The sequence below is a fragment of the Jaculus jaculus genome, chromosome 4, assembly GCF_020740685.1.
Source record: "Jaculus jaculus isolate mJacJac1 chromosome 4, mJacJac1.mat.Y.cur, whole genome shotgun sequence".
Taxonomy (NCBI): Eukaryota; Metazoa; Chordata; class Mammalia; order Rodentia; family Dipodidae; genus Jaculus; species Jaculus jaculus.
Window position 1 is genome coordinate 70731458 of NC_059105.1, and position 24560 is coordinate 70756017.

General features: G+C 38.8%; 1 protein-coding gene across 3 annotated transcripts in view; it reads right to left on the reverse strand.

Moving 5' to 3' along the window:
• The window catches only part of Cers6 (ceramide synthase 6), a 305834-nt gene that overhangs the window by 190669 nt on the left and 90605 nt on the right, over positions 1 to 24560 (reverse strand). For all 3 annotated transcript variants that reach the window (XM_004651925.2, XM_004651924.2, XM_045147270.1), the window contains exons 2-3: positions 19948 to 20053; positions 11188 to 11318 (exon numbers count right to left, since the gene is read on the reverse strand). In XM_004651925.2, the coding sequence (XP_004651982.1) occupies positions 11188 to 11318; positions 19948 to 20053 (237 nt within the window). The remainder of the gene's footprint in view (positions 1 to 11187; positions 11319 to 19947; positions 20054 to 24560) is intronic.

Below are 24560 nucleotides of genomic sequence, written 5' to 3' on the forward strand. Positions count from 1 at the left end.
AACCATTTCCCAAACACTCCAGTGACGTCCACTCCTGTGGCAACCTTTAGCACTTCGCTTCTCTTTGTCTATCTGGCTAGTACTACCATTCTTGATATTGCAGCACTGTCACTCCTCACACAGACAGGCAAGGGAAGAAGAGGGAGGGCATCTTCTTCATGGGTAAGAAGGGCTTTTAACAACTAACATCTCACACAGGGCGACGGCTAACACCTAACATCTCATACAGATTTCACACAACCTCTGAATACTGCTTTCTCTCCTCTTTTTGAGGTCTAAGTCTCATACTCATTAAGTGCCCAGTAGATCTACAAGAATGCTTACTGCCATATAGTACTAATAAAGCCAAAAATATGTACTTTCATGACCTCTGTAACTATACAGGTGTAGTGCAGGAGTTTGGAGCACACTTGAGAATTAAGCAGCACAGCCTAGACTTGAGCCTTTAAAAGCACTTCTATTAACTTTGAGTATCATGATGCACAGCATGTGTGACCTGTACCCATGGCCTCACTCATTAGAAACCTTCTATACAACACTGTCCCTAACTCCTCCACATAGTTGAGCCCTAACAGCAGTAAACAGGCATCAGCTGATACCTGCCAAGGTATACACAGATGCAGTATAAGAAATAGTGGCCAAGTTTAAAATGATTCTTCTATAATACTTTAATTCTCTCAAATCACAACAGCCTTACAAACACTGCCAGCAACTCATTTTACATTGATCTTTTTTTAAGTTTTTGTCTTCTTATTTGCAAGTGCTTGGATATATGTATGCCAGGGCCTCTTGCCCTGTAAGCATCAGACATTCATTTGCACCACTTTTTGTGTCCAGCTTATGTGGGTGGCTTGGGAGTTGAACCCTGGCTAGCAGGCACTGCAAGCAAGTACTTTAACTGCTAAGCCATCTTACCAGACCCCTCATCTTGCATTTAAAGTAAAAGTAGTTTTAAAATTTTTATTTTAGTTAATCTCTCTATCACATGAAAGGCTTGCTATGAACTGAGATTTGCGGCCAGCTCCCCAAGGGTTCAACCCCCACTGCTGTCCCCCACACACTGCACTCTCCCCTCAGGCTACCAGGTGCTTCAGTCAAACCTCGAGAGTCAAGTTCAATATTCCAGCTCTGAAGACCATCACGTCAACTCAGCAGTTGGGGATCCTTTGAAGCTTCTGTCTGCCTCTTCCACAGGAATGTGGTTACCATGGACTAATCACAGAGGAAGAGCAGCCAGAAGGAGAGCAAACACTGACTGGAGAAGAAAGCATGTGCCCCTGGCACAGTGGGGTGAGCATAATAGGGGAGGAAGGGAGGAGGTGAGGGATTTGATAGAAGAGAAAGCCAGACTGATTCCCAAAAAGGAATAACAAAGAGCCTTTCTCCACAAAGCAAAACGATTTCTCTTTTTGTTGTTTTCTGTTGTCATTGTTTTGAGACAGGGCCGTGCTATGTAGCCCAGGCTACATGGAAACTTACTATGTATCCCAGGTTGCCCTCAAACTCATGAACCTCTAGCATTAGCCTCTTAGATGTGGAAATTACAAGTGTGTGTGAGCACCTAAATCAGGTCTCTCTCGATGGCAAATTAGAGCCTGCTTCAGAACAACCCATGGCTATGGCAACAAGAAAAAAGCATTTTGGGGCTGGGGAGATTTCTCAGGGGATCAAGCACTTGTTGCTTAAGCCAGAGTGCTTGAGTTTGGGACCTCAGCCTCACATGGAAAGCTGGGTGCCATGGTGAGCTTCTGTAATCCCAGCACACTGTCCACAAGAAAGAAGGTGGATAATTTCCTGGAAGCTCACTGGCCAGCTCCCTTGGTGAACACAGCAGTGAACAATGTGGATGGAACAGCCTGTCTCAAGAAGAGAGATAGGTGAGGACCAACACCTGAAAGTTGTCCTTTGACCTTCACACACATCATGGCACACCTACACATACCAACACACATGAACACATGCAAGCATCACACACACACACACACACATACACACACACACACACACACACACACGAAAAATAAAAAATACATTTTAAAAAGAGTCACTTCAGTTAAGTCTTACAAATTATGACTCGCTGTGAGTCTCAGAAGGTGATAAACTGCTTTCTTGGTTTTGTGTCCCTGTGGAAAGGGTACCAGGCACTGTACGATGCACAATCTCAGGGTGTTCCCAGGACGAACATACAGATGAATTACTATTGCCCAGAAAATGCATCTGGAAAACATGAACTTACTCAACAAGGCAACATAACTTGAGTGAGAACAGGAATAAAGTGTATTTGATTCCTGCCTTCAAATTTGCTCTGGATCCACTGCCTCCTTAGCCCTTGGTCCCCATCATACCTGGCAGAAAGCACTGATCTCCAGGAGCCACGATGACCTCCTAAGGCTGGTCGGACTCTCCTGGCCTCGCCAAGCAGGTTTTGCTGAGGCCAGCCCCTCTGGAAAGCAGGCTTTGTTCCACCCTCCCTCCAGGTGGAGGCAAGCTGTGTCCTCTCAGAATCTCCTGGGCAGATTTAAACCTCTGCGGTTCAAAGACATGCACTGTGTGATCTGACATTTCTCATGTGGTGCTTCAAAAGCCTTGACTTAGGCAGGCACAGCAGGTATCCTTCCCTGCTGAAGTAGGACACCTTTTCTCCTCCACTTCTGTCACATCCGTGAACAGTAATACGCCAAATGTACTAAGGCTCTGAACTCACATTGCTTTTGTATCTTTTTCTCATGTGTGTGAAATGCTCCAGCCAATAGCTCTGCAAATTCACGTGGATTCTATCTCTTCGAGGTTCCATAGAATTAAAGAGTTTTCTTCCAAATGGAAAGGCTCGCATCTCCTTGGATTTCTCTTCTCCACATAATAAACATCCAGCCACCTATTCTACGTGAGGCAGCTGTGGGGGCCCCACTGCTAACATTATGTCCTGACAGAGTAACAGCTCCTTGCTGCTGCTCTATACCAAGTCAGGGTACAGCAGAGAATGGGTGATCTTAAGGGCAATTAACACCCATTATACACATATTCTTACTAGGTGTAACACACCTATTTATATGTATGAACTCAGTGCCCACAATTCCGTGGGATAGACACATGCTTATTTTATAAGAAGAAAGTTCAAGATAGCCAAATGTCTCCCTCAAACATAGTATGAGGTTTTATCTAAGAGATTACTCAGAATTGAACGGACTGGGTTTATAGTTCACCTCATTTACCACATCACTGTTCTATCAAGCTCACTATGAGACTTGTAAACACATGAATATCTTCCAATGTGAATATAACATGGATTTCCTATTTGTTTATGTGTGACTTCATATGCAAGAAAGACTAGAAGAATGCAAAAAAATTGCACTGGGCAGAACTGAGCAACTTAGGAGCGCATGCACGCACACACACACACACACACACACACACACACACGTCACACTCATCTGGAGTTATTTCCCCTATAATTTCAGATCACCCTCTTTTCACAATTCTACAGTAATTCACAAGATACAGCCCTTCCAATACTTCTGTAGACTGAATTATGTATGCTGCAAACTCATATGTTGAAGCTCTTGGTCCCAATGTGAGTATGGTCCACTGTTTTGCTATGAATACATTTGTTTTATTTTATTCTTAATATTTATTTATTTATTTGAGAGAAAGAGGGAGGGAGGGAGAGAGAGAGAGGAAAAGAAAGGGAGAATGAGTGTGCCAGGGCCTCCAGCTACTGCAAATGAACTCCACATGCATGTGTCACCCTGTGTATCCGGCTTACATGGGTTCTGGGAAATTAAACCTGGGTCCTTTTGCTTTGCAGGCAAGTGCCTTAACTGTTAAGTCATTTCTCCAGTCTCATGAATACATTACCTTGACACCTTGTTCCTTTTTCTATTCCATATCAGTGGATAGTAATCTATAGGTACGAATATACCAAGCACATATACATAGCACTGCATATATATGTATATCTGTGTGGAAATATATATGAATGTGAACTATAATACTGTATACATTTTAAATGTTAAATATTTATTTCTGGGTAGTAGGCTTTGAAATAATTTCTCTCCTGTTTTTATAAACACTATGCATACTTCAATATAATTAATATTGGCTAGAATGATTTGCATGGCCATAGTCTAAAAAAGCAATAAATTATTTTTAAAATAGATTAAACAAAAAGAGCAATGGTGTATAGGTTCAAAAATGCCAGGCAAGGGCTGGAGAGATGGCTTAGTGGTTAAGAGCCTGCCTGTGAAGCCTAAGGACCCCGGTTCGAGGCTCGACTCCCCAGGACCCATGTTAGCCAGATGCACAAGGGAGCACACGCATCTGGAGTTCGTTTCTGGTGGCTGGAGGCCCTGGAGCACCCATTCTCTCTCTCTTTCTCTCTTTCTCTCTCTCTCTGTCTGCCTCTTTCTCTGTCTGTTGCTCTCAAATAAATAAATGAAAATAAACAAAAAAGATTTTAAAAAATGCCAGGCAACCATCAAGAACATTAGGTCCTAATAAATTTGTTCCTCTATATATTATCTCTATTTTATCATCATCCAACTCCATGTTGGACAAAATTGTTGGAAAATTATCATCCAAAAGAATTCATAAATTTAGGAACTAAAGTAAACCTGACAGACCAAAATATAAGCAGGGCACAGAAGTACCTAATATGTAGCCAGCTTATCTAATGTATTTAGCAAATATCTGTTTTCCTTAATTATCCAGTACACATGAGTTAGACACCTAGACATATGTCATCACGAGTGAGACAGGCTAGATTTAAATGGGAAACTTGAGTTAATTTGCCACAGATGGCAGGTATGGAATAGAAAGAAGGAGCAAGGCTTCAAAAGTATAGTTAGGGCAAAAAAAGCAGACTGTCTGTGGACCAATTCATCAGTCTTCAGAGTTCCTGTCATGACAGAGATACAGCACTGAAGAGACTAGCAGTTTCCCAGTGGACTGGGCTGAGCTAAATACAACCAGATGCCTTCAGCGCACCATGTCCTAGGAACATTAGAGATTCTATCCAACTGCAGATGCATCCTACTGTCTCAATGATATGGAAAACTTCTGAGAGGTAAGTGACTATGCCTGGCACTGAGGGCACTGTGGGCATATTATATTTCAGGGAATGCTGAAGGAAGTTCAAGTAGCGTATTACAATCCCAAAGCTGAGTGGAGCAAACTATGGACTGCAGGCCAAACCTAGCCTGTCTGGTCCAAGGGTATAGAACAATTTTCATATTTTTCAGTGGATAATTTTCAGAACATACTTTATAACATAAGAAATTATATATTCAAATCTTAGAATCCACAAATGATGTTTGCTTGAAAACCAGGCAGTCAGTACTTACATTCTCTACTTTTGAGCTACAAACAAAGTTATTATTACTACAAAGTCCATCGCGGCATAAAATATTTACTTTCCAGACATTTGCAGGAAGGCATGTTGACCTCTGTTCCAAAGTTAAAATTGACCTGAATACAACATGCAGATCTTAAAGTGTTTAAAGTAATAGTTTTAAATGGCAACATGCTCACTGAACAGTAATTAAGCCTTCAACTACATGCTCCAGATGAAGGTGAGTGTACAGCAACCCAGGGACTGTTGTCATGAGAGGTAAACAATCCCCTATCACCACAACACAAAAGCAACGGTACAGCTCACACCTGTGCTTTTCAAGTCCAAGAGACAAGAATCATCAACAATTTTATGATTAGGGTTTTTTTTTTTCCATACTCAGGATCAACATCCAAATATCAGGTATCCAGATACTGAGAAAAAGGAAGATGTTATTGTTTTAAATAGTAATATTTTCTTATTCCTCACTACAAAAGTAGCATCAATCATTTAAGGTCAGTTTGTACTACGCAAGGCACTGTTTAAACAACAACAACAAAAAATACCCATCAATCTTCAGGAGTATTTTGTTAGTACATGGTATAAAGGGTGTTTATCTCATGATCTGATGGAAATAAAATAATTCAAACTGAATTTTCTCACTGACAAAACTTTGTGTTTCCCCAGAAAAAGGAAGATATGGAAACAATTTACAAATATTCACTTGGTGTTTTTCTGTTTGTTTGTTGTTGTTTCTAAATAGACAGCTGGTTATAAAAAAAAAACTGATGAAGATATTTAGCAGTTAATTTTCTAAGACTAAAGGCTAAAGTGAAATAAAGGGATTTGAGAAACTTGACTATTTGTGCTCTGTGCAATCCCTCTCCTGTCTCTCACCTCAATTTTTAGGTTCCACACTTCTCTACTGTTGTTTTAAAACAGGATTGTTGATTTTTCCAAATAAAAACAATGATTTAATTTGCTATGACCAAACTGGTCAATTGGTTAAGCTACTCATTTAATCATTTGTAGCTTATCCTGAATTTGACCAAATCACACATTAAGAGAATGACAGAGCTTCTTGACCGAAATAAGGTTACAATTTCAGAAGGTTCTATCACCAAAGAGAAAGATTTAAAAAATTTTAAAAAGGTAACATCTGGGGGTAGTTTTAATCCATATCAGCTCTGAGGTGGAATTCCTAAAATCAAGGAAGTCTTGGGCTTCCATATGAAACAAGGCTCTGTAACTTCAACGTCATACGGGGAAAGCTTTTAGTTCTAATATATCAGTACTAACCTGCATGCTTAATGTTCTTTTCACAGTAAGGTTACCATGTAGGAGGTTTGTCTTTCCAGTCAAATGGAGATTGCTTAGATGAAAGCCAAATATAGCATTTACTCCCTGATATTTGCTATGTGTTGCATGGCATTTAAAAAACGTATGAGGTGCTTGAGAGATGACTTAGCTGTTAAGAGACTTACTTGCCTGTGAAGCATAAGTACCCAGGTTTGATGCTCCAGGACCCACGTAAGCCAGATGCACATGGTGGCGCATGTGTCTGGAGTTGGCTTACAGTGGCTACAGGCCCTTGTACTCCCATTCTTTCTCTCACCCCCCCTTTCTCTTTCTCTCTCTCTCTCTCTCTCTCTCTCTCTCTCTCTCTCTCTCTCTGTCTCTTTTATTTCTCTCTCATTTCTCTCTATTTGCAAATAGATTTAAAAAATATTTTAAAAACATGAGTACAGGTGGGACACAAGTGACAAGGAAGGTATTTGTCATGACATCTTATGCCTCCTCTCCTTGGTCCACTACAGGTATGGCTTACTGGCTATTACCTGATGATGAGGTGTAAAAAGCTCTCCTGCAAGTGTCAGAGAAGGATGGCAGACAGCCCCACACAACCCAAACCCATACCAGCTTCCATCCCGAACCGGTTTCTCCAAAGATGCCTCACATGACCTCTCCTTTAAATGAATTCCCTCTTCTCCTATTTTAGTGGCCAGTAAGGATTTAAATACTTCTTGAATGAACAGTCATCATAACTGACAAGTATGAGGGAAAAAACTCACTCATGTCAATGTTCCTGCATATTACTCAATGAGCAATTCCTCATCAGTCTATCTGCATTAAATGGGTGTGCCAAACACTGGGTGTGCCAGCAGGTACTTACAAGCATCATTTGGCTTGCATGCCAGTACAATTTCATACTAATGAAAAAAAAAAATGAAACACAATTCCTTGAAGGGATTCTATATTTTCTAAAATAAAACTTATATAATAGAGTTTTAGACCTATATCTGCAATTCTCAAACTTGTGTTCTCTTATTTTCCAATTTAATTTTAGTTCTGAACAGCAGTCATTTTTTTTTTTCTAACTAGGAGTGCATGTCACACATGCTTGGGACATTCCAAAATAAACATGTCCAGATCTCCACTTGCATTATCTTACTAAATCAAAAACCCTGGGGTGCAGCCTACATGTGTATTTGGAAAAGCTCACTAGATGATTATGAAATACTTCCCTGGTTAAGAACTATTATTCTATATAATTTTATAGGCAAGTAACTATGACACAGAAATATGCATACAGAACATCATAATTCTACATTGTCCCTCCCAGTATTTTCTCCTTTACCAATCCACTCTTTAAATTTATTTTCTGTTTGTTTTTGTTCTTAATAGATAAGGATCTCACTATGTTCTCAGGCTTACAGGATCCTCCCACCCCCAGGTCCTGACTGGTTGAGACTACAGGCATGTACCACCACACCCAGCTCTTTCTTTAGAATTTCTGTCTTTGAGATTGTTGTGGAGTTTTCCAGAGTCAGGATATTTGCCTAGGAAAGCTTTATGCTAACCTAGTATGTAGCAGGTATTCATCAGCTGTAGGGCCAATTGGCAGCTGCAATCAGCAACTCTTTCCAAAATGATGGCTATCATCTGATTAATACTTATTTGGTGGAGTCTGTATGTTATGGGAAGGCTCATCAGAACACAAGAACAAGATGTGGCACTATACTTATTCTTCAGTGGATACTTTTAACTGAGATAGAAACAGCTAAGTTATGAGCACTTAAATAATCACACAAAACCACATGAGATCAATATTAAATTATTGGTACTTATGGAAACTGCTCTGAGGATTCAGGAGAAGTTGTGCTCACTCCAAACTCAATAGTCTTTGGATTGGGTCTAGAATTTGAAGAATGAATAGAGGATGGGTAAGCAGAGGAAGTAGGTCTTCCAAGCTAAGAATACCATATAAACTAAGGCAGGAGAGACTAAGGCCCAGTCAGTAAAGAAAACCTAGTCCTCTGGAAAGAAGGGGCCACGTAAGTAACTGGTCCCCTAGCAGGCTGAGGCCAAACCCTACTTATCAGGCTAAGGAGCATAAATATTGACTCTCTAATTGTAGAGAAATTACCATTAGTTTTACTGCAGAATAATGGGTGTGTATGTCAGTTTAGGATATTTTTGGAGTAATTCTGGTAACAAACAAAATGCTTCTAAGTATGAGAGAAATAGGAGACAAGACTGATCAGAATTTGGCTCTAGAAGAGGATAGGGAGTAAATCAGCCTTGCCAGGTGTAGAGAGCAGAAGGATACCTTAGAAGATATGTCTACACATGGCTTTAAATTGGTGAGAAATGCTTTCTTTTTTTTAAGATTTTATTTTTATTTTTTAAAATTTATTTATTAGAGACAGAGAAAGGAAGAGATAGAGATGGAGAATGGGCATGCCAGGGCCTCCAGCCATTGTAAACAAACTCCAGACACATGCACCACCACGTGCATCTAGCTTTCATGGGACCTGGAGAATTAAATTGGGGTCCTTAGCCTTCACAGGCATACACTTAACTACTAAGCCCATGGGAAATGATTTCTACAGAAAATGAACAGTAAAAGAAAAGCAAGAAGTTGGAAATTAAGTTTAAAGAAGGAATGCACTAAAGAGCCTAAGAGGAATGAAGATTAAATGATGCAAACAAAAGTCCTTGGAAAGACAGAAAAATCTGCAACCAATCAAAATCTAAGGAAGAAGAGTGTCAAACAGAGGTTCTAAAGCCCTCTCATGCAGCATGGACAAGGCCACTGGCATTGATCCAGTGCCAGCTCCAACAAGTTCCATGAGCCTCTAACCCAAGGTTGATCTTTTTCTTTTAATCTTTACTTACTGACAGACCATAATCATCATTTAACACAGATATCTGTGGGTTTTTTTACTTTACTTTTATTTATTTGAGAGAGTAAGAAAGTGGTAGACAGAAAGAGAATGGGCACACTAGAGCACACTGCAAACAAACTAAGGTGTATGCACCACCTTGGGCATCTGGCTTATGTGAATCCCAGGGAATCAAACCTGGGTCCTTTGGTTTCACAGGCAAGCACCTTAATCAGTAAGCCATCTCTCCAACCCTCTGAATTTTTTAAAATATTGATCATCAACTCACACATATTAGGTCATATATTCCTAACATGACACCAGGTATAATAAGCTACTTGGGGGAAGAGAGCATAATATATACTTTCCTTGTAGCCCCTCTTTTCCTTGTAGCCCTCTCTCCTATACCATGATTCCACCCTGACATACCTCTATCAATCATTTAAAAATATTTGTAACTTGCTGGGCAAGGTGGCACATGCCTTTAATCCCAGCACTTCACTTGGGAGGCAGAGGTAGGAGGAGAGTTTGAGACCACCCTGAGACGACATAGTTAATTCCAGGTCAGCCTGGACCAGAGTGACACCCTACCTTGAAAAAAAAAATTGTAACTGAATTTAACATCATGACTATTTATAGGGGTGTGCAGACAAAGAGACATGAGTCCAATTACTGATGTCTATACACATTCATACATGGAAAGAAAAACTTACAAGCTCAGTTATAGAAGGGGTTTTCACTATGCTACTAAAGACATTCTTTGGAGGAGGGGACCTCCTGAGGACCATTTCGTTTTTTTTTCCCATTTACCCAACCCTAAGATTTTATACTAGCCTATATTACACTGATTTTTCTCCAGCATTAAACTTCCCTCAATCTTAGACTGTAATGGCTATAATACTTTTTTGGTTTAACTGAAAGCCATACTTGAAAATGCAAATGCATCTCTAATCCAAAACAGAAAAGGCCTACCAGTAAGGGAGCCATTCTGACAGTACTACTGTTGAAATGATCAGCGATCAGGAAAGAGTTCCCTAGAGAAAGGACTGCATATGCAGGAATAGCCAATCCCCAAAGATGAAGACCGTCTGAGACACATACTCCTAATTGTATTTATTGATTATCATCATCTCAAGAAAAGGACCCTATGAATCATTTATAATTATTAACAGTTTTACTAGAATATAATTTATATGCCATGAAGTTCACATATGGGAAACACAAGAGTTTTTCATTCTAATAATGCTTCATTTAACTCACTGAGGAATAAAACAGAACCATTTCTTAAATCTCTAGGAACCTAAGACATTGTTATGACCTTCTGATAACATAGCCTAATATCTTAGTTTTTATTAGTGGAAAAATGTCTTGAAAAATTTGTTCTTAAAATTTGAAATAGGAAAGTAGTAATTTGTAACACTTTATTTCAATGATGAATAGTTCTAAAAACCATGGCAAGGCAAGTCCTTGTAATCTACTTACTTGGTGGGAACTGAATTAGAAAGTGAACTTCATTTACTGCATTCACAGAGGAAATCCCAAATCTTTACAATATACTGCACCCCACATTTCCTTGACCCTTTTATAGGTGGCATGCTTTGTAAGGTCTATGGGAGCCTTCCCAGACCTGTGTATTTTTTTATCTCTTAAATGAAGGATTTTCCTTCTAAAAATAAGAAAAAAAGAGGAACTTACATGCTTTCACAGAACCTAGTCAGTGTGCTAGGTTTTTCTTGGTTGCGTCTTTGTCGAAACCAACGCTGAATGCTTCGAACATCCCAGTCCAACTGTTTGGAAAGCCCTTCCAATCTCTTCTCATCAGGATGCTATGAAACAAGTCACCAGAAAAGTCATTTTCAACCCATATTTATTTATACCATAATTACATCTTCCCTTACATATGATTGATGTTTCCCTTCAATGTTTATTTTTTGCTACTGACATTTCAATATTTACCACTGAGGACCTAGGTCTTCCATTAGAAGCATGGACACAAATAACATCTAGATTACTCATTATGAACAAGATGGAAAAAACAGGAAACTTGCTCTAATGCTTGCTTGCACTTTTTACTGGCAAATACTTCCTATGAGGTAACTAAGATTGGATGGACAACTGGCTGAGTCAGCTCCATCAGCCTTTAAGGGAAGGAGAATCTGCAGAGGCATTAGTTAATTTTTTTACTTTCTCGGGGAAAAAAAAAAAAAAAACTATTCTAATCACCTATTACATGGGCTCAGATAATGTAGGAAAGACAAAAAGTAAAAAAAGCTTCCAAAATGCATCACTTAAACCTAAGCTGGTACCATTTCTAGAAACACATTTTCTTCTCATTTTCTTTCCCCATTCTTCACACATTCCTCTCCTTTTGACCACATCCACATTCAGTCTTTTAATAACACTACCTATAACTGCAAGGAGCAAGTGTGGTGAAGAGAGCTAACATGACCCTGAGACAACATGTACAGATTATGTTTCTCTCTCCACTTGCCTCTCTGAGTGTCAGTCTCTTCATCTATAACAAAAGAGGGTGAGATGGGACCATGGTAACAACTAAGTGAAAATGCATGTTAAACTGGGAACATGTTAGCTTTCTTCTCTTCAAAATGGTAAAGAACTTCCTGCCAGCAATCATGAGGGTAACCTGCTGTACCACAAATCTTGCCAAATGAGCTCCACTCTTTCAATTATTTGCTTTAATATCAACTATCAGTGAAAATAACCAAAAGGGAAGTAGGACTATGGCAGGCTGATCAGACTTAAATTATACAAATGACATCTTCCTAAAAGCATCCCAGCAACTCAAGAGGTCTGTGCACCCAGCAATTCATGGTTCAAACCCAAACCTCAAAGTGATGGTTTGAGGATGGAGGGTACTGGGGAATTATCAGGCCACAAAGGTGGAACTCTCACCATGACATTAGTACCCTTATAAAAAGACACACCAAAGACTTTGCCCTTACCACAGAAACCACTGCCATGATAACTACCTCTTCCTCTTCTCTTCCCCTCCCTACCTTGCTGGCACCCAGATCTCAGACTTCCAGCCACCAGAATTGTGAGAAATAAATATCTGTTAATTAAATCCCTGGGTCTATGGTATTCCATCATGGTAACCTGAACCAATTTAAGATAAACACTCAGAAACCATAGCAAATGGCATACGGGTACAAAATGTACTAGTGCGTTTGTGCCTGTAAATGTTATTTGAGACCTTTCAATTATGTGCCTGATTTCTTCTGTGTAGTAAATCTTCTATGTCTGTCTTAATTGAAAATATGAGGAAAAAAATGTCACTGCCTACAACTGTATTGGACATATACCATTTCCCTAGAGAAGCTCATTTTGCCATGTTTATGTGTATGGTGTGCATGTGTGTCCATGTATGGGTGCACATACATGCATGTTCATGTGTGTGGAGGCCAGAGCTTGACATAGGTGTCTTTCTAAATCATTCTCCACCTTACCTTTTTTTTTTCCTTGGTGGGAGGGATACAGGGTTTTCTCTGAAACGTGAGCTCACCAATCCCCTACACTAGCTGGCCAGCAGCCCTAGGGACTCTGTCTCTGCCCTCTCGGTACTCAGATTACACTGCCATACCCAGCTTTTTTTTTTTTTTTAAAGATTTTACTACTTTTATTATATATAAATCAGACCCTGATGACATTAACTTGTCACAAATTCAAACCCTAAGCACCTTTATTTAACAAAAATTTCACCGAATTTAGTATTCCACAAGCCTTTGCTGAAGACGAAATAAGATTTTATTCTGACTCTAATTTAGAAGAACTCTAAATGAAAAGCCACTTCCAAGAAACAAAGGGCACCTCATTCACAGCATAAATTATGTGGCGATATTCTGACTCTGGACATAGGCTCCTTGTAAAAAGAAACAAATGCATACAAAACAATAAAAAATCAAATTTTAAGTATTTGTTAAGTGTTTTGTATCTTTATGAAAGGTTTCAATAAAAGGAAAGTTTGCATCAAAGCATATTTAGTCCTATGAATCTAAAGTAATAAAACAGATTCACTATATTCATCTAAACAAAAGTGGTGGGATTTCATATTTTACTATTAAGAAAATATAGTGTACAGTTACTACATCACTTCATTATGCTCACCTGTTAAATCTTTCAAAATGTAAATTTAAGTTTACTTAACAAAGTCAACTGCTATTTAACATAAAATAACTTCAAATTATCAAAAGCAACTAAGGTTACTGCCATCAATAAAAGAACCTACTTAAAACCTAGGTGACTATCTAATTTGTTTAACAATTGCTGATACTGACTGATCTGGCACTCGTCAAGTCTTTGGGATCTATCAGCAAACCTGTTCCTGTGGAGCTTACATGCTAAAGCCCAACTCTTGCTCATTCGCTTTTACTCCCACGGTTTTCACAATGAAAGCAAGAAAGAAAATAGTAGACCTCTCTTCCTAATCACACAAACAAGTCTTTTCTTTATCATGTCCCTGGAAAATATCTTCATAGCCACCCTCTTTTAAATGACAAGAAACAGAATCTCCTTTCACCATGACATTCTAGCTAAAATTGGGAAGTCACCTTCCAAATGCCAGTAGAAGTAATTTCTTCCTTTATATTTATTTTATTTTATTTATTTTCCTTTTTTATTATTAGATATTGACATATTTTTTTTCGGCTCACGCCTTTAATTTTTTTTTAAATTTATTTATTTGAGAGCGACAGACACAGAGAGAAAGACAGATAGAGGGAGAGAGAGGGAATGGGCGCGCCAGGGCTTCCAGCCTCTGCAAACGAACTCCAGACGCGTGCGCCCCCTTGTGCATCTGGCTAACGTGGGACCTGGGGAACCGAGCCTCGAACCGGGGTCCTTAGGCTTCACAGGCAAGCGCTTAACCGCTAAGCCATCTCTCCAGCCCATATTGACATATTTTTATGTAAATATCACATTTGTACCATTCCTTCCCTCCTCCCTGCCGCTTTTCTGAAGAAGACTTCCTCATTGAGGATGCAGGTCAACCCCATGGGGATTGTGGGTCATGCATGATGGCGGCAGCAGTCAGTTATGAGGGAGAGGCAATGTCTCTGTGCAAAATGTCCTGATTTGTGGTTCTAACAATCTTTCCGCCCTCTCTTCCACAAATTTCCCTAAGCCATGCTGGCAGCTTTTAAGTAGATGCTGAGGACCTGAACTCAGGTTCTCCTGCTTACAGAGGAAGCTGAGCCATTTCTCAGGTCAAGAGAAATTCATGTGTCTTACTTCGGGTGTTATTTTTTTTTTTTTTTCATACAGTTTACTAAAAAGAAAAACCACATGGTTCACAAATTAGAAACCATTTCAAGTTTCACTTTCCAGTGCTGTTCTTATTCACTCAGGCCCATTTCTTAACCCTTGTTAATAAATAGCCAAGCTATTAAATCAGTTTCTTGCCAGAGTTATTTTGCATAAGAAAATAAAAATGCATTCTTATGCCCCCACCCAATCACACAGGTGGCTTCAGACTATGGATTTTGCTCTGGACTTTGGGTTTCCACCTTTGTAATGTATCTTGGCATATTTCATGTGTATCAGTATACACAAACCACACTCTATCTTTTGTCAAACTGTAAACTTGTAGGAATGAACTCTAGTTTACTAACCTGTTCTAACCCATTCTAGCTTACTAACCACACTATTATAAATGAGCATTTGGTAGTGCTCAAATTTCTTAAAAATGTGGCAATAAAATTATTTTTCACATGGGTCATTTTGTGTAGATTTATCTGTGAAAAAAAATTGCTAGGAGTAAAAGTTGTAAATCAGAGGGTTCTCTACTTTTGCAATTTAGTTTGATATTGAAAATTAATGATTTCCTCTATATATACTCAAAAACAATAAAAGACTTTTTAATGTTTTCTGGTCTGATATGTAAAAGTCATGTATAACTGCATTTTAGAATATTGACTTTGATAAAGAAGCATGGTTTTCATGCTTTTAATTTTGTGCATAGTATGCTCATGTACAACACCTGTTTTCTTTGATTTTATGGCATTTTTCTTTATTTAGTTGTAGAATTTCTTCATTTACTAGGGTGACTAAGCAGTTGTCTTCTAGTGTAAATTGAATTGTTTTACCAACATGTTATTTCTGTTTTAAAACTGGTGTTTTTACATTTGTCTTTTACATGCAAGTTTTTTACTTAAAAACAATATTTTTTTTTCTGTAATAACTACTATGTTTGGAATGATAATTACAAACTCCTTTTTAACTCCCAGTGTTCAAAAAACAAAATTCTCCCAGATTTCCTAGCAATTCATTTAGGATTTCGATAGGTTCAAGTCTTTCGTATATTTTGAATATATGTTGGTATTCAGTGTGATACTTTCTTTCCAAATGTGTAGCCAGAACCCAGTACCACCATTTATCTTTTCCCCACTCTGCTCTTCCACTGCTCTATTATTCATATGCCAGTAATAGGTAGTAACTTCAACAATACTTATTTTCTATGCAAATAGAACTAGTTTGTCTATATTCTCAAAAGTTTTAAAAGCCAAATATGCAAATCTCAGTATTTTTAATAAGGTCATACCAATTACTTAAATTTACGGAGGATAAGTTAACATCTTCATTCAGTTTGTCCTTTGTGTCCCTCAAGAGTCATTATTTTTTTTTCCTCATATAAGCCTTACACAAGGTGGTTGTGTTTATTATTAGGGATGCTACTATTTGGTTTCCATTCTAGATAAGATTAGTTATCAAAATCTTTTAACTCTGTTTTTTACATATGTGTGTGTAAGTCTTGGTTTTTCATTAGAAATTATGCACTATAATTTTCAATTTGTTTGTGCTAGCCATTCACTTGATTGTCTTAAATTTCTGGAACTACGATAACATAATTGTATATGACCAAAATATAAGCTCCATAAACAAGGGAAATCATTAATAACGTTTTTGTATGTGTTTTATTTTAGTATTTTATTTTTTTGAGAGAGAGAGAGGAAGACAGTGAAAATGGGTATACCAGGGCCTCTAACCACTGCAAACAAACTCCAGACATATGTGCCACCTTATACATCTGTCTTATGTGGTTCTGGGGAATTGAACCTCAGTCTTTAGGGTGTGTAGGCAAGCGCCTTAACCACTAAGCTATCTCTCCAGCCCCATTAATAACATTTTAAACTAGAACCTATAACAAGATTTAGTGAAAACTTCTTGAATGAATAAGTCTTTAAATATAGTTTTGCCTCTCTTCTCCATTTTTATGACTTTTTTCTTTTATCTACTTGCTAACTCAATCCCACATGAGCAACATGTAAAATTAGAATCATTTCCTCTTTCTCTCCTCCTTCCCTTAAATAATATTATCTTTCTTAGAGTTTGTTCTTGTACTAGTAAATATTGTCTACTTCTATTTGATTTATCCACCTATTAGATATTATTTAATCAGTAAACTTTATTTTCTACCTTCTTTCTCTTTCCCATCAACTCAAGTTAGTTTTATTTTTTTTTTTATGTTGTGATAACATATAGTGTCAACATTCTGTTCTGTTACCAATCCCTTACATTTCGTCTTCTCACAATTCTACAGTTTAAATATACTCAAACTCACAAGCATTCCCAGTAATTTTTAGGTTAGCTGAAATTTTCCTCAGGAGAAACAATAATGAGGAAGAACAAATTATAGAGAATCTGCCTATAATTTTTAACTATAGTCTAATATACTAAAGGTAAATTATGCTATGATTTCCCTGGTCCATGAAACCTGGATTTGTAGCTACCACACAGTCACATCCTCATAACTTTGGAACTGATTTGCTTAGAAAAGTGAGGTATGCAGTTTCACAGATAAGGCAAGAGACCCCCCACCAAAAACATATGCTATGATTTTCCTTCCCTATGAAACCTGGCTTTATATCTGCCAAACCATCATACCCTCCTAACTTTGGAACTGATTTGCTTTGAAAAGTGAAGTGTGTGGTATCATAGATATGGCAGGAGAATCCCAAAAAGTAAAAGTATAGACACCCAGATTACTAGATAAAGTCGTTTAAAGGGCAGGCACTCAAAAATATATAAGTGTGGACCCTTTGGTCCTTCCCAAGACTATAGAACCAAAATTTCCAGAAATATATCACACTGGAGAGAAGGGTCAGTGGTTAACAGAACATGCCTGTAAAGCCTGAAGGCTGGGTCTAATTCCACAGTACGTACATAAAGCTAGATGTACAAAGTGGTACGTGTATCTGGAGTTCATTTGCAGTGGCACTATGCCCTGGAACACTCATTCTCATTCATTTTCTTTCACTTTTTCTCTCTCCTTGCAAATAATAAATAAAATTATTTTACAAATAAATATAATGCACCAACCTGCATTTTAATGCTTCAGATGATTCCAATACAACTAAAGTATGGAAACCCTGGCCCAAATAGCTGGTATATAATTTATTAAATGATGTACATACATTATTTTATTTTACCACAATTTAAGCCTATAAGCAAGTTATTCAAAGATTTTTCCTAATGAATCATTCAAAAATTCAGAAAGTTAGGAAATATGCTGAAGACCAGCACTTGCAAGAAGAAAAAAAAAACAGATGAAATTTATGTACAATCCCAGGTCCGACTTACTCCAACACCAAAATTTCTAATTATTTTATAATATAAGGAGATTCTCTACAGTGTTTACAAAGTGTTGAGAATTGAGCAAAGGCAGGAATAACAAGAGACAGACAGATATTACCTCCAAATAATAAACTTCTGGAGAATAAAATAGTTTTAAATATATGTCTTCCTATCACAGGGGAGAGCTACTTACTCACACAAGTGACCAGTGCAGTCACAAAGAGGATCCCCCCTTCAGAGCGGAGGTTAAAGCTGTGGCTGCCATCTTGAAATTCAACATCATTTTAACATGGAATCACTGTTTTGCATGTGAAGCCAAATGAGGCAATAGAGCATATGCTAGGTGCTCACAGGCTTACCACATCCCCCAGATGGACATTTATATGCTCCCTTTCCTGTCTGCTGCTTCACAGGACTCACCTACTTGCCGCTCTATCCTCTTATCTATTGATAACTACTACCTTCAGCTCCTAGCAGGAGCCTGAACACAAATAAGGGAAGTGGTTGGCAATAGGGGTGGGGATTTTTCTTCCAGAGGTTTCACCTGATGGGGCCAGGTACCACCTGAATATGTTTGGGGGGTGACTCAGCAGAAGTTAGCATTCTTGCCTACCTGTAATCTTGCAAAGAGGTTACAATGCCCTTGGAGGTCATTTGTCCACCATGGGTTGGGGCAGTGGGCCTATAGAAAGTGGTGAGGCCTGCCTGAACTTTGAACTCCTCACTAAGGCACAGTGTAGCACACAGTGAATGGCTAGAGAATAGGGAAATCTAGCAGCTGGTAAGCTATGCATATACTAAGTCATGTGATAGGGCCTCCCCTCCCCCTGGCACCTGAGAGAGAACACACTTGTCCCACAAACATCCCTCTGCCTACAGAGCATGACATTGCAGAGCAAATTATAAAACATCGTAGCTGGAGTGCAACTCAGTGATAGAGCACCAGCCTAGCATTTGCAATGTCCTGAGTTTGATCTGCAGCTTTGGAAGGAATAAAAAATGAAGAGCCTAATAGTTCCCCACATGTCTACTTTAAAAAATAAAAATAAGCCGGGCGTGGTGGCACACGCCTTTAATCCCAGCACTCGGGAGGCAGAGGTAGGAGGATTGCCATGAGTTCAAGGCCACCCTGAGGCTACAGAGTTAATTCCAGGTCAGCCTGGACCCGAGTGAGACCCTACCTCGAAAAACCAAAAACAAAACAAAAAAAAATAATAAAAAAATAAAATAAATAAAAATAAAAATAAAAGATGGTTCACTGCAGTACACTAAATTGATACACTCAACAAAGATGTGAGGTTGTGTTTTTCTAAATATGTTCTGCCTTTAAATACTACAGGAGATGTACCCCATTTAGGCTAGAACTTGGTAATCTAAAGTCACCCCACAAAACTAGTAAAAGAGCTTTCCCAAAAATTCCATGTTCACATTTGTCTATTCATCATAACACTTAGAATGCACCGACAGCACTATCAGCCAGTCAAGTCCTTTTCGTCACAAGTACATAAATCACGCTGCTGGCATTGCCTGTTCAGGCACATAAAGTCCCACCCAGCCCGTATCTAAATGGTTTCACATCACCTGAGACTGAAAGAGGTGCTGGATTGGACTGCTCCTTATCTAATCAAGACCTTTTCACAGATAGGCTTGTAAAGTCCACTTGAAAATCAAACAAAAGGTCACATATATGGTCTTCCTTTACTCAGCATCCACTGCTTGGGGCCAATCATCCCACTTACATTCTCCATGAAGATCAACTGTCCAACATGACGGTGAGGCAAAGACTGACCACAAAACCCAGGGAAGAATGACTGCGCATTGCGAATGATGGTGGCAGAAATCTGTTCCCCAGAGGGACACTCGTACCTTTGTAATTGCAGTGAAGACCTTTTCCAGAATGGCATTTGGCTGGGCAATTTGTGGTCCACTAGCCTGGATGTTGAGGGCCATGGCACATGGTTTGGCTACAAATCTAAAAAGAACAAGACAGAAAGTGAGAAGCTATTCTTTCCATAGCTGTTTTTACAATTATTAGTTACACATTACTCAGTTATCTCAATTAAATGCTTGTAGGGTTGTAGGGGTGTTCATTTCCAACATTCATATATGTAACTATAAAGCAGACCTCAGTATTTTTACTATTTCTAGACCTCTAGCAGAAAAACTAAAAAGCAAATCCTGGGGCTGGACAGATGGCTTAGCAGGTAAGCACTTGCCTGTGAAGCCTAAGGACTCCAGTGTGAGGCTCCATTCCCCAGGACCCACATTAGCCAGATGCACAAGGGGGCGCACGCATCTGGAGTTCGTTTGCAGTGGCTGGAGGCCCTGGCGCTCCCATCCTCTATCTGCCTCTTTCTCTCTGTCTCTCAAATAAATAAACAAAAAAGTTAAAAAAAAAAAAAAAAAAAAAAGGCAAGAGCTGGCTGAGTGCCAGCATTCATTGCTCTCTGCTTTCTCTATGGGCTGAATGTGATCAGGACTTCCCCATCAGGATAGACTGTCACAACCTGAAACTGTAAGATGAAATAAACCCTTCCTTCCTTAAACTGGTCAAAAAAACAAACAAATCCTTGTGAAAAATTGAAACTCTAATGAAATTCAATAGATAGAAATATTATTAGATGAACCTTCATATCACAAAAGAAGGAAGGAAAGAATGAAGAAAGGAAAAAAATGAAAGAAGGGGAGAAAAAAAAAGGAAAACTATCAGATGAAATGTAAGAGTACAAATGAGATACAGAAATACAACAGATGGATTTTTTTTTTTTTTTTTTTTTTTTTTTAGGTAGGGTCTCACTCTGGTCCAGGCTGACCTGGAATTAACTCTGTAGTCTCACGGTGGCCTTGAACTCACGGCGATCCTCCTACCTCTGCCTCCCGAGTGCTGGGATTAAAGGCGTGCGCCACCACGCCTGGCTCAACAGATGGATTTTTAAATGACATAATTTATAGCCTTGTTAACACATTATCAGTAGCTGTATTATTAGTATACAAGTGTGTTCACTAAATGTGAGTATGATTTTGATCGTCCAAGTCATCAACTTGGCATTGTTGCCTCCACAACCAAAAGGAGCTTCATTTAGCCCCAATCCCTCGGAGCTTTATGAGTTGTCTGTTGTGAGATTACTAATTCTTTCTCATAAGGAGCAAGAAAGGATGTTAAGTGACATGACACCCACACCAGTTCAAAGCCTGAAATGTTTACAAACATCAGCAGAAACGTGTGCCTGTGGGCATCAATTCATCACTCACCTGTGTGTTGCCTTAAGACAGTCTTGCACTCAATCCACACCTACTGTTGTTTGTTTGTTTGTTTTTTCCTATCAGTGTATCCCAGTGCTTATTTGGTCTATGACACACACACCCAACACTGGAGTGGGGCTGTACATATGGCCATTCCCACCTTCTTATGTGGGTGCTGAGGAATTCAACTCACGTGGTCTCTCAGGTCCTCAAGCTTGTATGGCCAGCCCTCTTACCACCTGATCCAGTTAACCAGCCCTGCAGACCTATTTTTTTTTATATATTTTTTTGTTTAATTTAATTTATTTATTTGAGAATGACAGAGAGAAAGAGGCAGATAGAGAGAAAGAATGGGCGCCCAGGGTGTCCAGCCATTGCAAACGAATTCCAAATGCATACACCCCCTTGTGCATCTGGCTAACGTGAGTCCTGGGGAATGGAGCCTCGAACTGGGGTCCTTAGGCTTCACAGGCAAGCGCTTAACCGCTAAGCTCCAGCCCATGCAGACATATTTTTATCCTATGTCAAGAAAATGCCTATGTCAAGAAAAATAGGAATTCTGAGATGTAGAGTCCAAAAATGGTTAAGTACATGGAACCCCAGCCAGATGACACCACATCTAGTAAGTGTGTAAAGGAAATATACTTATATCTTCAAAAGGGTTTAGACTAACTATTCAAGAAATAAGCTTTAGTAACTTTAGTCATTTTCAGTAGTTACATGAATATCTTCTAATAATCTGGTATCACATGAAATTATTACCTAAATCAATTCAGTGTTGGCTTAGATGGGGCTTCTTTTACAGAAATTGGTAAAATGAAAGAACAGTAGACAAAGAAGGGTTTTTTTTTTTTTTTTTTTTTTTATGGAACTGTTCCATGATGCTAGGATGAGCATCCAAACCAACACAGTTTATGGAAGGAATGGGATTTATTTGAAGCTTACAGATCCAGGAGGGAGTTCCATCAATGGCAGGATAATCTGCTTCCATACATCGAAGCAGAGAAAAACCACCAATAGCCAGCAAACACAAAAAAGCAGTAAGCCAGAGCTCAGACTCCTCTGTATACTGGAATCAGATCTGCCCCCAAACACACCTTTGGGCTGGACCCTAGAATCTGTACCCAGTGACACTGCCTCCAGTCAGGCAGCTGAAGACTCGAGTTACAAACCTTAATAAAACACCTGAGTCTATAGACATATATCAAATTACCACACAGATGAATAAGGTTGGCATACATAGTACCACATAAAGTCCTGCCCATCCTATTTCAGTAAAAATTGAGAAATTTACTCAAATAGGAAAATGAGAACACTGTACAAGTATAAGTCAAAGCCAAGAAAGATATATACAGAAAATACAATGTAATACTTGTTATACTAGACTCTCAGGGGCAAAGGTAGAAAAAAGAATACTTACATTTTCCTATTCTGTAAATCATTTCACAACTAGACTATCCCTTAAACTGTTGCTGCTCCAATTCTTATGAGTATGAAAATTTGAGACACATTGCCTATGTCCCTATTTTTTCTCAAGACCTGAGTCTTCACTGTGAACAATAATCATGGAGGATGGCTACAGCACCAGTGAAAAGGATAGGGAACTTAATGAGTAATGATGGCATCAGAGCCCACAGCCTGTTTCATTGACCAAGTTTCCTGTTTTCTGCCTCTTTGCCTCTTCATCTTAAGTGTTAATGGGAGGTGTGAAAAGACACAAGGTTCTGTGAAAAATAAGGTAAAAAGGCAAAACTAATTTGGTAGAAAAAGCAAAATCCACTCTTCTAAGATATCCCTCTATTCCTCACTTGGGACTCCTCCCCAGTCCGCCTCACCTATCCCAGCCCCACAATTTCTAACATACTTTGTTCAAATCTCTTTGGAGTTCGGTTACCACCATCTTTATAACAGCCTGAAGGCCAAGGACACCATCATCTTTCCTCTTCTAAAGACAGAAGACTAGATACAGAGGAAGATTCCCTCCTCTCATGTGCCCCAAGCACAGGATGGCAGTTCTTTTCCTGGAAGGTCAACATTATAAACAGCTCCCTAGGCTCATATACTGACCAGAGTAAATTCCAGATTCTAAGGGCAGGTAGAGTGTGTGTATATGAGGAATAATAGACCCATTTTTTAAGAATTTAATTCATTGTAAACTTTGAAGCCCTCAGGTTGGAGAGATAGATTAGTGGTTAAGGCACTGGTCTCCAAAGACAAAGGACCCAGGTTCATTCCCTCAGGACCCACATAAGCCAGATGCACAAGGTGGTACATGCATCTGGAGTTTGTTTGCAGCAGCTAAATGCCCTGGCACACCCATTCTCTCTCTCTCTCCTCTTTCTTTCCTTCTCTCTTCCTCTCTAATAAATAATATAAATCAGTAAAAAAAAATTGAAGCCCTTTAAATGGCCCACAGTGTAATCCAATACAAATTAAACCACATGAGTTCTTTGAAGAAGTTATTGTATCATAAAATAATTTTATTTATATACGTGGAACATTGTGGCAATCAATGAATATTTGCTGGATCAATGGATGAATGGACAGATCAGCTAAAGTAAAATGTAAAGTAACTTACTGTCTTTTCAAAAGAGTCTGTGTGGTTTTCATTGCCTTGACTATCACATCTACTCAGGGTCATCCACAACTCATGAGATTAGGAGATTAACCCTTCTAATACCAGAAGAATAAAGAACATATGACTCTTACATTCAAATAGTTTATTTTTTAATGTATGTGGGAAAACATTAAAAATAATGTGTGTTCAGGTTCTTATATGCATGTGTGTACATGTATGTGGAGGGCAGAGGACAACCCCAGGTATTATGCTCAGGATCGACCTCATTTGAAAGACAGTCTCTCATTGGCCTGGAGATCACCAATGAGGCAAACCTATCTGGCCAGTGAGTCCCAGAGATCCCCTGTCTCTGCTTTTGCAGCACTAGGATTACAAGTGTGTGCCAATATGGCTGGCATTTTTTTTACATAGGTTCTGGAGATCAAATCCTAATGCTTGCATGGCAAGCACTTTACTGGCTGAACGGTCATCCTAACTCCCTAAAATTAAATTTTACTTGTGTCTAGTCTCTGAAGAATTTGTGAATCACCTCTAGCATTATTTTAGAGAACAGATTAAATTTCAGATAAAGCCCATGTTACAAGTACCACAATTTTATTTCTTTCGTCACAGTTCATTAGGAAAAAAAAATTGCTTTGTTCATTTTAATGATTACTCT